The sequence below is a fragment of the Parus major genome, chromosome 5 (assembly GCF_001522545.3).
Source record: "Parus major isolate Abel chromosome 5, Parus_major1.1, whole genome shotgun sequence".
NCBI lineage: Eukaryota > Metazoa > Chordata > Aves > Passeriformes > Paridae > Parus > Parus major.
Window position 1 is genome coordinate 14209693 of NC_031774.1, and position 13653 is coordinate 14223345.

Consider the following 13653-nt stretch of genomic DNA (forward strand, 5'->3'; position numbering starts at 1 on the left):
TTTGTGTGTGGACTTCAACAGCACAGATATAATCAGTGACACTGGGATCAAACCAGGTCCTTTGTGGCATAAAAGTGAGACAATTTAATCTGGAACAAACCTTTGTGTGCCTTCCTTTTGGGCTGTAAGTCAGAACATGGTCCTTGATAATGTTAGATCTGTTCTCAGGAAATATTTTTCATACAGGCTTCAGTATTTTGTGTTTTATTTCTATAATTGTAACTTGTGACTATAACACCAGACAGGTCTCCCTGTTTGAAGCAGAAGGATGACAAAAATACTGGCATCCCTCTGTGCAGACAAGCCAGATGCCCTTCAGAAAGCAGCAAAAAATATTATTGTACTTTTTCTTCCTGATCTTCAAGCCCCTGTGGGAGCTCACCGGAGTCATCAGCAATAACAAAGAATCCTTAAAATGAATTGTAACAGCCAAGGAGACTTTTTTTGCTTGATCACAAATGGAGTCAGAAGATGAATTTTGGAGAGAAGAGCAGGAAAGATGCTGTTAGGAGTTCCATAATTTATTAGAGATGAGCTGGCTACAAGAGTGAGTCAAGAGTCAGGCAAAATAAAAAGGGTCAAGAATGAGAACAAACATATCCTGGGAAGCAGCTGCAAGCTTGGGAATATGACACAGTGTTATTACAAAGCTACTAATAGAGCTGATTTGTGACTCTCTGGCCTGACCTCCAGATCAATAGTATACATCGAGTGTCAGGAACTAGATTCAATCATCTGTAAGTCAAAATGCCCCTCTGGAGAGAATGAAGTAGTAAACAAATATTCCTATTTGTTTAAGCTGTGATTTCTGTCTGTCTAGATCCAGATCTATCTACGGACAGAGTATTGATCAGTCAATACGTAACTAAATATGTGTGGAGAGATTGGTACTGGCCCATATGAAGATCTGTGTGTCTGTGTTTATGAGCCCAATAGGAGAATCTCTTATAGAAATACATGTGTTGGACTGGGATTGTATGGCCAAGCTTTTGGTAGCATGGGGGCTACAGAGGTGGCTTCTCGGAGAAGCTGCTGGAAGCTTCCTCCCTGTCCAGCAGAGCCAGTCCTTGGCAATCCAGAGATGGAAGTGTTGCTGGCCAAGGCTGGGCCACTAGAAATGCTGGTAATGCCTCTGTGATAGCATATTTTAGAAAAAGAGCAAAAGAAATGATTGCACTGTTGTAATTGTGGCCAGAGAAGAGTGGGATGAGAACAACGGGAGAGGAACAGCCCTGCAGGCGCCAAGGGGGGTGCAGAAGGAGGGGGAGGAGGTGCTCCAGGCACCAGAACTGAGCTTCCTTTGCAGCCTGTAGTGCAAACCTTGGTGAAGCAGCTGTGCCTCTGCAGCCCATGAAGATCCACAGGGATGCAGAGATCCCACTGCACACCAGAGCAGGTGGATGCCTGACAGGATGCTGTGACGCTGTGGGAGGCTCATGGACAGAGGAGCCCACACTGGAGCAGCCTCTGCATGGTGAAGAGCCCCATGGAAGAGTGATCCACACTGCAGAATTTGGGGTGGGGATGCCCAGGGGTTTGCCCAGGGGATGGACTCACATTGCAGTCATGTTAGAACTTCGTTTATATATATATATTTATACATCAGTTTGGATGGGACTCTGATCACCCTGACATAGTTGAGGATGTCCTGGCTCATTGCAGGGGGGATGGACTGGCTGACCTTTAAAGATCCTTCCCAACCCAAACTATGCTTCTACTTATAGATATATTTACATATACATGAATGTTTTTGTTCTGTCCTTTGAGACTTTGTAACAACTAGCTTGGTTTGTAATTAGCTTGAAACCTGACCAACAACAAGGGCTATTGGAATGTTTTTGAATACCAAATTGGTTTTGTGTCATGTCTTATCAAGGGTTTTGAAATCTAGCCCAGATTTCCCTGGACAATTTGTCAGATCCTGGATATCTCGGCTGCTTTCCAGACTGCTGCAGAAGGAACCTTGCTCACCAGATCAGCTCAGCATGTTGGGCTTTTCTCTGAGGTGAAACCTGCAGGTAGTTACTGGCCAGGCCTGTGGGAACAAATCAATGGCAGCCAAACTCTTTGATCTATTTTTCACACCAAAGCCATAATAGCAGCATTCAGCTTAATTTGCTGGCTTAGAAATTTGGAGGAAAATAAAATAGGTGCTTGGTGTGAACAGGTTTCAGCTGAACAGTAAGAAATTAGGAACCTGGGTAGTAACAACTAAACATCATTTAACTCCAGATGTAGTAACACCCACGTACGTGGAACAGTTTTATTTCCCAACACAGACCTTAGTTTGGGATTCCTGAATGAATCTCTTTGAGACAAAAGTTTCAGTTGGTGAGGCTGCAGGGTACTGAAGGGAAGGTCTGCCCAAGAAGTCTTGTTTAATATACCTAAGATCACAAAAAATGAACCTCTGGAATGAGGTCTGGCATGAAGCAGTTGAAATGGCATTGTATTTAGATTCCTGAAAAACACCCTTGAGGTTACAGTTATAGAAAGTAGGGTACCACCCAAGCATCTGATGGGTTGGATAGAGAAAATAAACCAGGTAAGATCTGTGATCTTTTATCTTTTTACTGGCAGGTCTTTATAGCTTCCTCTGAAAACCTGTGCTACAAACTCCTGCTGGAGACTTTCTGAAAGCTCAAAATCTTGTTTGCAGGACCATCAAAGCTGTGAGAGGCTCATGAGCCCTTTGGAGGCTTGTCCCACAGGGTGAAATTGCTAGCCAGATAACCTCTTTGTTGGAACCCAAGCCCAGATGTGGATATGTGAAAGCTTTCTGACCACAGTGTGTGAGTAAAGAAAGACTTTCAGATTGCTTACTTACTTCATCTTCTGCAGTGCTGTTCCAGGCAGGGATCATGGCATTAACATGGCCAACATCCATCATTCATAGAAATGTCTCCTAGGATGAGCTCAAGGCAGTCCATAGGGTCTCCTGCAGATAGGAAACAACACAGCAGAAAAGGAGATGGAATACAGAGCAGCAGGATCTAAACAAGATCTTAGAATTGTGCTGCCTTCCCACCTCAGACAGACTGACAAGAAGGATGGGAGCTGACCTCTGGTACTGTACAGTGAATATATTAGCCAGGAGAAAAGTTCTTGCTAGAAAACCACTCAGGAAAAATTACCTCCGCTTAACAGAGACAGAAAATACCAACCAAACAAACAAAAAAAAAACCCCAGCCAGAAACATCATCTCAGCAGGGAACACACTAAAAGTAAGGAGCTACCACAGTAAATAGAGGCACAGTCTGCAATATCAAAACACTGTGGCATCCTGCTCCTTTTGATGCTTACCCATTGCCAGCTGCGAAGTCTTCATGTTGCTTCTTTTGTGCTCTGCAATGTGACATGAAGCTCTTTACAAAGTAGATACTCACCGTGCCTCTTACTGGGTCACAGCTTTCAGCAGTAATCAGTCACTGGAAATTTTCCTCTACCTTTTGCCACAAGAGGACTCCAGTCTCCAGTGGGTCCCAGAGAGATGTTTGTGTTTTTTCTAACTTCTCCAGAGACCTGTTCCAGCAAACTAGCAATTAGGATCCTGGTTTAGCAGCAGCTCTGTTTTTCAAAACGTAAAATGAACAAACATGTTTTTTCAGAAACAGACAGACTACTATTTGTTAACAAGAAAGTCCTGCTCTACCCAGCTATGGCATTGAATATTTTTGCTAAGGAACATTGCACTGGAAAACACTTGCGGGTAAAAGTGACCTTTTTCTTAACATTAATTGTATACAGCTCTGTTGAAGCTTATGGCTAATGATAAAGACCCGTGTTTAATAACATTTTTTAAATCATTTGTTTTAAAGCTTCCTGCTTCTTGTCTCACTATGTGCCATGAGCTTAAGGGCAAGTATCTTACAATTCTAACAACCATTCTTATGATGTCTGATTAATGTGGTTATGGCTCTAGAGCCATTGTAGTAATTATAATGATAGAAATATGATCCTCTCCATTTTCATTTTAATAGAGGCCAATAAATATATCTTACGGCTTTTATGGTATTTAACTATCTAGTCATGAATGGGAGCTTGTAGAACTCTTGCAACTATGTTGTGAGATATAGGAAAGCATAAAATGCAAGTCTGCTGAACTCTGCAAAATGAGTATGCATTTACAGTTCACATAGGTGGGGTCTGATCTCTGTTGGGGGAAGAGGAGCTCATTCAGCAGTTGTAAAAGGTGGAGGATTTGAAAAGAAAGATGCAGGGGAAAGCACAGTAGTGATTTCCTAGGCAGGCTGCTGACCTGAGAGAACTTAGTGATCTGTCTGTTACTGCTGCTGCTCACCTGCCTGTCTGCATTTACCACAATTTTTAGGCAACACTGATACTGTGTTGCTGCACATCCCCAAGGGTTGTCATAAAAAGATGCCATGTGAGATACTGCTTTTCAGTGTTCTGACTATTAAAGTCTTTGAGTTGCATTACTGGATTGTAAGGACTGGAGTAACAACAGCTGAAACAGCTGACTTGACACTCCCTGCACTAGAATTAAAGCTTATTATGCTTTTCTGCTTTTGTTACCCTGTTTATGACAGAGTTCACACCAGTTTACAAGCCCTTTTAGGACAGAATTTTGTTGCAGTGGTGGGAAAGTGTTGCAAACACTGGCAAATGCCCAGAGGAAATATCACAGCTGCAGACCCCCTGAAAGGAATGCTTATTTCTTGCAAAGGAGAGCTGAAGCCAGAAGGGTCCTCAGCCCTAACTGCAAGGTACATCCATCATAGAGCTTCTGTCATGGGATGTGTGATATCTGGGGGATACTGATGAATTAGCTTTAATCTAGGGAGCTCAGGTGGTGTTAGGACACAGCAAGGCTCACCCCAAATGCATGGCTGGGTTTTGAGCTCCGTACTCCACACCTACCCACTTAGGGTTTTATGCACAGCTCAGGAGTATTTGCATGGATTGCAGATAGCACATAACCAGCAGATGTGTTTTCTGAATGGCTGTTAACAGAATAGACACTAGAGGGCTGTGGAAAATGGTCTTTAAAAATATTAGTGTTTGCATTGCTTGCTCCCCACATTTTGTGGGGGACTTATAATGGGGAGAACAGGTCTAGGTCCCAGCTTGGACAGACAGACAGGAAAGTGATGCTCTAACCCAGAGTCAGAGGACCCATCTGATGCAAGGTCTGAAGACAGCAAATTCAAGTTCAGGGCTCCCTGGGCCATAAGAAACGTCATGGGTGCACGATGCAAAGCATCAGTCTGAGGTAAATTTTCTCTCATGGTGCAATTGACAAAATTTTGACAATTTAACTGACAAGTATTCTGTTCTGTGTATCACTAATGTCCTAGCATTGTCCTAGAACACACAGTAAAATATAATGTATTATTCTTTATCAGGGTCTCTAACTGTTTTGACAGAAATAATTTTGGATGCTCAGTTTTTTTATAAAATGGGTGGTGTGTGGCGATGTGGCAGTGAATGGATGAAACACTAGTAATTATGGAATGAATGCCTGATAAGCAAATAATTTAGTCAAAATCTTTAGCTGAAACACTTTTAGAAGGGTTTTTTAAAATGTTCAAAATGGAAATCCCTGGGAAGTGAACTGTAAGTCCCACTGAGATTCACATAGGGTGCTAAAAACTGTAGATCTCTGTATCGAAGAAGCCATGGTGGGACAGAGCCAGTCTGGATACAGACAGCTGGACCAATGTCAAATCCATGGTTTGGTTAAAAAGCCATTTGTACCAGACAAAGTGCTGGAAACTACCTGTCTGCATTTGAGTGTTCCAGCTCTAAAAGCAGAAGGTGAAGGGCGTGGAGGACACAGAAAGGACCCCAGTGTGGCCTGGAACAGACAGGACAGGAGGCAGCAGGGAGAGTGAGAAGGCAGTATGAGACAGGGTGAGCTGCTTCACGCTCTAAGAGGATGGCTCAGCCTGGCAGTGCCCAGAGCCAGGGTGATGAGAGGCCTTGGCATCTCCATGCAGTGCCCTGCCCTATTGCACAGCACAGGCTTGCCCTCAGGGTAAAATTTTGGTGAGGATTAAGTGAAAATCCCGACCAACTTGAAGGCGGCTGGAATCATGACAACTCTCCACAACTTGCAGATGATAGCAGAAATCAGAACAAATACAGGTGAACTTAAATTCACCTGCCCTACACAAGTGATTCAGGGGCTTATTTAATGAGTAGAGAAGGGCTGGGGTGACTCTTGAATAGTAGGGACAGCTTAGGCTGTGTGAGCTGTTCATAGTTTATGATGTGTTTATAGTGCTTTTCTTTCCAGGAAAGAGCAAAAATAGATGGTGACATCTCCTTCCAGCACCATGATCTAATTCTAGCTAGGTATAGTGCATTGTGCTCTATATCCCATTGAGCTCACCAGGGGAAAATCAGCTGCCTCTACTGGCGTTCTGACATGGGTATCAGTGATGCAGGGGGAAGCCTTGTAGTCTGTGCATGGGCTGGAGTTGGTTGGATGCAGTAACTGAATTGTGCCCTGGTCCAAGTTGAGCTTGCAGCTTAGGATGGATTCAGGACTTTTCACTAAGATGTGGCAGACCTCTTCAAGTAATCAATTGCTGCTTTTTCGTGCTGGAAGCTGGCTTCTGGTGCGGTATGAGGAACATCAGAACTGGTGATCTTTGTCTTGGTTCAGCCTCTGCACACACCAAAGAGAAAAATGATCTGGCTTTTTCTGTGAAGGGTGGGGTAGAAAAGCACTTCAGGCACATGATTTAATGCTTCTTTTTCAGAAGCATGAGTCTGAGCTTCATGCTGTATTTTGTACCAAAACTTCAGCTGTACATGGGTGATTCAGACTTTAATGATGCAAGTCAGACTCATGTTGGTCACATTATCCCCTCATGTGATTTTTGGTTTCAGAAAGTTTGGGTGCCTTTTAACTCTGCTACCCCTCTTCCCATGGAGATGAAGGAGATGTGAAGTCCTGCTTGGCTTCCTGTTCTTGGTCCAGCGCTGAACCATGGGACCCGCAGAGTGGAGGCAAGAGGAAGCAGCAGTTAAATGCGTGTGGCTGGCTCGTTTTCTGCCGTGATGCTTTACCAGATACTCTGCTGCTTGTAAAGTCATCCCTCCCCCGAAGGGCAGGCAGGCCAGGGATGCGATGATTGGACTGTCCTCTTCGTCTGGAGGAGCTTAGGGGTCCGTGCTTGCCATGGGATTGATTTTTCGCTCTGGATGCACAGGCGAAGCTGGGAGCGTGCCCAGCTGCGTGTCAGGGCTGCATATTGCATGGGCGCCTTTGAGGCACGGCGTCGGCGTCGGCGTGTGGCTGGATGCTGAGACAAAGTGCTCCTGCAGCTGCAGGGCTTCTGCGTGGTGATTCCTCCAGGTTGGCTTTTCTCCATTATCTTGCGCGTGGCGTCAGCGAACCCCAGGGATGATTTGCTGCTTGCTGGCCGGGGGGTCCGCCTGATTCTTGTTTAGTTCAAGGGGTTGGTGGTTTTGCTTTATTTACTCTGCCTTGGCTTCAGGCTCTCCCTGTGCCGAGAAGAAAGACACAAACTGCGGGGAGTGTGGGGGGGGAATAACAAACCCAATAGAACCGAGCTCCGGCCGAGAGAGGCCGGGGCGCTCGCCGGGGGCGCTCCCGCGGGGAGCCGAGCTCCGCGCCCGCTCCGCGCCGATCCCGCCCGGATTTTGCACGTTTCCTTTCCTTTTTTCTCTTTTTTTTTTTTTTCCTCCCCTCCGTTTTCATTTTTTCTCCCTCTATTTTTCTTCTCCATTCCCCTCTCTCTTCCCTCCCTCTCTCCCTAGCGTGGTTGGATCAGTCTTTTGGTATTTCCTGCCGCCGCCTCCCCCGAGCAGCTGTCCGGCCGCGGCCCGGCGCTGCGCGCTTTCCGTGCCGCCGGGGGAGCGGCTCGGCGGGGCCCACGCGTGTCCCCGCTCCCGTCCCACGCGTGTCCCCGCTCCCGTCCCACGCGTGTCCCCGCTCCCGTCCCACGCGTGTCCCGGCGATGCGGCGGCGGCGGCGTGCTGAGCGCGGCACCGCGCGGGGGCTCGGCCGTCCCGGCCAGGTAAGGCGCACCGGACTTCACCTCCCCCCAAAAGCCACGTCCTCCCCCGAGCCTCCGAAGCCATCCTCCCAAAATAACCTATAAAAGCAAATACCATTCCCCCCTTGTCCTAAATTATTCCAATAAATCCATTCCCCCGCCTCCCGTGCTAGCTGTTCCTGTCCCCCGCGCTGCCAGGCTGCCTATTTTTAAGTATAACGTGGTACCTCAGAGTCGGCTTGCGAGCTGTGTGATTTCAGCGAGGGCCTGAGCGCTGGCAGCTCTGGGAGGGTAACCCTGCCGCCTCTGCCCGTGCTTTGTGCCCAGGTTGTGCGTCGCCGTTTCTACGTGTGCCTTTCGGGGTTTGGCGACGGGAGCTGCGGGGTGAACCCCCTTGCCCCCCGACATCTCGGCATGGCAGGGCTGGGGGGCCAGCAAGCGGCCAGTGTGGCATGTGGGATGGCGTGCTGTCAAGGAGACCTGATTTCTTTAGACATGTGGGCATATCTGGTAGGTGGAACGCATTTTTATTGTATTTCTTCCAGCATGATGAGGAACTAGGAAGGAGCCTGCACTGGTGCTAATTTGCTGCATTTAACTGACGATAGTAACTACCTTTCCTATAGGTGCTTGTTCAGATACCGTAGTGGAGACCATAGGCATGGCTATGTAAAAACCAGACTTTGGAAACCTATGCTTGGAAATGCTTTTAGCTTGCACTAAGTGAAGCAAGGCAGCATTCCTAGAGAAATAAACACATAAGCACATGCAACAGTCTGTTGGATCAGAAACCGTATTTTTCAAGTGCTATGCAAACCTAAAGTGTTGTAGTGTGAAACAATTGTTTAACATAAGTGAGGGGGAAAGTTCCTTAAACTGCGTAGCCACCTCCTTGCTGCATCCAGCTGCAGCAGTATCTTTGTTGTCAAAATATTCCTTCCCCTTCTTTGCACTGATGTACGAGATAACAACAGTATTCAGCAACCTCTGTTCAGCAGAGGACAGCCACTGCACTGGATGTGTCCCCAGCTGCCACCTTTCCTCCTTGACAGAAGGTTTCCAAAAAGGTATGAGTGGGGAGGGAGAGACAGAAGCCTCAAGCCTGGCTCTGTGTGTGGTAAGTTCTCTTGCCCAAAGAAGAGAATGGGTGTTCTCAGCTGGGCAGTTCCCAGTGGGACAATAGGTGACCCTGGGAGTATCCCCTACCCTGGCTGGCAAGGAGGGGGACAGAGCTGGGCTAAAAGGACGTGGGGTCAGCAAGGGAGTCAGATCCAGCTCCAGGGGTTACTTTGTGGCACTACTGATGGAGGCACAGACAGCAGTTCTCTGACTCATGGGAGAAAACGCAGGCCATAGTCCTGCCCACCGCCTATTTGGGTTTGAAGTGGACAATGTGAACCTAAGGAATGATTTAATCATGGTGATGCATGAAAGTAACTGAAAGCGGATTTACTGCTCTAATCTTTTCGTGGTGCTTAATTTAATTTTCATGTGCTTTATTGCAACACTGATTCATCAGGTGAGTGGGAGGGAGGCTTGTGCAGTACAGGTGGTTCAGTTTCTATTGCTGAATTAGATATTTCTCAAGGTGCTTTCTTGGCTACAGCAGGATTAAAATGGCTCTGTGTCTGATACAGTGCTGTGGTTTGGAATCCAGGGTATCTCCAGGGAAAGACCATTCCTATAATCTGTAATGTGCAGTGTTTGAAATCAGTGTGCCATGCTCAGAGTAAAACTGAGACTCGACTAATTCTTATTATGTTCATAGATCATAAAAATTTCAGTTAAGCTCATCTGAATTGGGTTAGACTCACTCCATGTCCAAGGGAGCTGTTATCTGCTGGAGGCAATTGTGAGATTTTCAGCATTGCCAGTGCTGAAAGTCTTTCAGTGGATCTGAGGCTCTTTCTGGATCTGGGGCTGAAGAGGTAAAAATGAAACTGCCCTGAAGTGTGTCAGCAGGGCCTTGCTGCTTCTGAGCTGCAGAGCACAGACCTCCCTCTGCAGCTGTACAGATTTGTGCTATTTGATCTCTTGTTTTATTTGGGGGAAAAGCTGCATTTGGTGTTTTTTCTCTTGACCTGGCTGCCTTTGGAGCATTAGCAGCGCAGTGTTTTCTCAGCCAAAAATGCTGCTCCTCACGCCTCCACTCCTCAACATGAGATGTCTCTGGCAGCACACTGTAGGTGTTTGTGCATGCCTGCTGTGGTTACTAAGGTAAAGAAAACACAAGAAGCAGCTCGGGAAATGGGAACAATCCAAATGCCAAATACACGTGAGTTTGAGCAGGAATGACAGTGACCTGCTGTACCAGTGTGTCTCAGTGTGGGTCTGGGTTTGCTCACTCTTTATGCAGGCTCCTGACTGTCACTGATGGTGTTTATGCTGTGCTTTAGAGCACCAGGCATCTTGAGACTGAGCAAACTCTTCCCAGGTGCTGCTCATCCGTCATTTTGGAGCTGTGTGGTTATGGCGCATTTAATTGTACAGGGCTGTGTCTAAATCACAGGTTCTGCCTTCATCCTAGCTTCTCACTACCACTGTGGCTCTTTCTGGTCATGCAATGAAGGAGGAAGGAGACAGCCACCCTGAAAAACACCCTTTTGATAAGTAGCTGCTGAGCCTCTGTGGAGGACGAAGGAGCAGTGTGCAACCTGCCCAGGTTTCCACATTTCTTAATTAAAAAGAATCCTCTTTCTCTGCTCAAGGCGTAGGAGTGTTGTGCTTGCATCAGGCTCTAGGTATTGTATATGCATCTGTGTAATACAAAAAGATCAAGGGACTAAAGGGGACTACTCTGTAAAATTGGGAGGAGCTAACAGCAGGCTAGTAAGAGTTACCTGTAAATGGTTTCTGCCCATCACAGGAGAGTGATGTGAAAAGGGGATTAATGTGGTTTTTTTTTAGGTTAGGATAGTCCAGGTGCTTGTGTGGTGGTGTTTTTAATTTCTTTCAAGCTGCATAAAAACCATGGGTATATCCCTTGTTCTTTAGTCTCTGTTTTCTGTAGTGTTTGTAGAGCTACAGTTGAAATTGTGCCACTTTTTCCTTTATGCTCCTTTCACATTGAAGGATTTATAGGTCTATAAATCGAAGTCTGAATTGAAAAGGCTCAATTCTCATCTTTGTTTAATAAACAGGCAGTTGTATACCTGGGCTTTCCTTTTGCAGTGTGTCACTGAGTCTGTGCTCTGTTCCAATATCAATAACTTTACCATGCTGGCAGTCTCCTTGACCGTAGTTTTTATATGTGTTTTGTTAAACTCCATGCCAAGCTTCAACTTACTGGGAATTGACTGCAGGGCTGTATGAGTTTGAGTGTTTTGGCAACCCAGTTACCATTCGCATGATTATAGCATCAGTGAAAAATTAACCAGCCAAAGGCCAGAGAAGAAATACTTACAGGCAAAAGAGAAATCCTTAATAAACTGGGTAGTGTGCAGGTCTCCTTGGGGGAGGGAGGGGGCATAGAGGGAAGAAACTCAACATTGGGCTTCCCTGCTTCATTCTATCTAATCTGTCAGTGAATCAATCAATGTGAAATTGTACCCCCAAGGAATAATGTAATAGCTATTTTGTGTGTATTCCCAAACTGGAACGCTACTGTAGTAGAGTCCTGAAGGGTGTGCTGTCTAAATCGATCAGCAGAGGCCAAGATAAAAGCAGACTTGCTGCTTATCTATCAGATGTGGCAGAGAGGCATCGAGGGATGAAATGTCTCATTCTGTGTTGAGTGCAAAGCTTAAATGTGAGCTTGGTCCTTCTGTGTCCCAGCACTTCAGGCACAAAAGCAGTGTCCTGATAGCTCTCCTTCAGTTTTTTCTTGGCAAAATCATGAGATTGTCCTGAAAGGCAATGCCAATGCATTTTGTTCCAGACAGCTGTTGTAGTGTCACTGTTCCTTCCCACCTTCAGTGCTGCAGAGACAGCTTGGCTTTTGTTACCTGTGTTGTTTGATGCCAGTTAAGAGTGCAAAGCCTATGCTAGCACTCCATTGTTGAATTGATTTGCTCTTTTCTCAGGTTAAAATGACAGGGAATTCTCTCCTCACAGCAATAAATTGCCATGTCCCAGTGAGGAGAGGAAGGGAATTCTGCTCTGTTGCATGGTGTGGGTAACTGTTGATCATTGTGAGTAATCCTGGCAGAATTAAAATAACAATTGAATTTTTTTTGTTGCTGTTTTGATATTTTTTCACTTTTTCTTTTTGGTATGACTCCAGCATTAGGAGAGACCCACTTTTATGTAATAGTAGGTGACCAAGGCTTTTATACACTTTATCAAACATTGCAGAGTTCATTTGGGGAGCTCTTATTGGCTCATCTATAAAACCCCTGAAATGTGAATGTGAAATTGCCACTGGAATTAATGCTCTGTCAGGGTGGTTATTCTGGCTCCTGGCATGGATGCAAATAAATGAGATTTACATTTTAGAAAATTAATCTCTCTGTCTTTTCTTGCTGTGTTGCCTTGAAAAAGAACCTCACTGCTGCAAGCCTGACAATTGCTGATGCAGTGAATTATTTTTTTCCCCTCCCTTACTAAGGAAAGTAATCTGGATTTTCAGATCATTTCATGACCTTTTTTTTCATATGTGGGTCAAAGACAGTTCAGGTCTAAGCAGTATATATATAAATATATTTATTTTTTTTTGTAAATTTGTAAATCCTTACTTGGACTATGAAGGCTTTCAGCGGGCACTGAATGCACCGTACAAATAACAGCATTAGTGGGCAAGGCAGTAATTTAAACTGCCTTCCATGGAGCTCTGTTATTGTAATCTAGAGCAGGACACAGGTGTGTTAGATATGAAATACATAGTGTTTGTATTTCTCAGTTTTGTTTATAGTAGATTTTCGTTTTTCCATTTTAACATGTCATTCACCCCAGCCTCCTTGCCTTGCTCTGCCTTTGTAACCTTTCTCATTGAAGAGGAGATAGAATGTATATAATCATGTATAAGACTTTTTTGTTTTGTATTAATTCAGGTTCAGTGTATTCAAACAAGGCTAAATTTCTTGGCTGTTGAGCGTGTTTTTTGGGTTTGTGGGGTTTTCTTGGTTTGGTTGTTTTGGGGTTTTTTTTGACTGATGAACCACCCAGGCTTTGTTGCCTGTAATCAAATCAGGCTGTTACTGCCTGAATTTCTCTCTGACCTCCAGGTCATGGGAGGCACCTTGTCACACCTGCAGTCATTTATTAATACTGCACTCATTTATTCATACACCTATGGATTGCAGTAGACTTGGGGAGCTCCACTTGTGAACAAGGCTGCTTAAACCAAGCCTAGACTGTCAGACTTCTAACCTAGTTTTTCCCAAGCTGGTGTTCAAGTTCTGGCTTGTGGAATCCCTCAGCGTAGGTGCTGAAAGCTTTCTTTTCTAAGAGGGTGAGGTGTGCTGAGAAGCTGGGAGGATCCTTCAGCCATGAGTATATCTGAGAAGTGCAGTGTAGGGTCTCTCATTTTGGAGTACCCTGAGAAGATACATGGCCGGGGTGTGTCAATAGCAGCTCTCCATGCCTTTTTCATCCTCTCTGTGACTGGATTATGTTCTTTGGTGTCTTTGTTTCTCTTATTGGAAATTCACACAATATTTAGAGCAGTATTGTCTTGGATTCTGCGGGGCTGCTCAGTAAAATAAATAAAAATAATCTCATTATG

The 13653-nt window shown here is 45.3% G+C and overlaps 1 protein-coding gene across 5 annotated transcripts in view; it reads left to right on the top strand.

Annotated features, from left to right (window-relative positions):
• The window catches only part of OSBPL5 (oxysterol binding protein like 5), a 181394-nt gene that overhangs the window by 39245 nt on the left and 128496 nt on the right, over positions 1 to 13653 (top strand). For 2 of the 5 annotated variants that reach the window (XM_015630222.3, XM_015630223.3), the window contains exon 1: positions 8311 to 8501. The exons of 1 other annotated variant lie outside the window; for it this stretch is intronic. In XM_015630222.3, the coding sequence (XP_015485708.1) occupies positions 8406 to 8501 (96 nt within the window). In that variant the 5' untranslated portion in view covers positions 8311 to 8405. Of the gene's footprint in view, positions 1 to 6884; positions 7328 to 7957; positions 8013 to 8310; positions 8502 to 13653 lie in introns of those variants that run through there. 2 more of the 5 variants (XM_015630225.3, XM_015630227.2) reach the window with 2 other exon arrangements.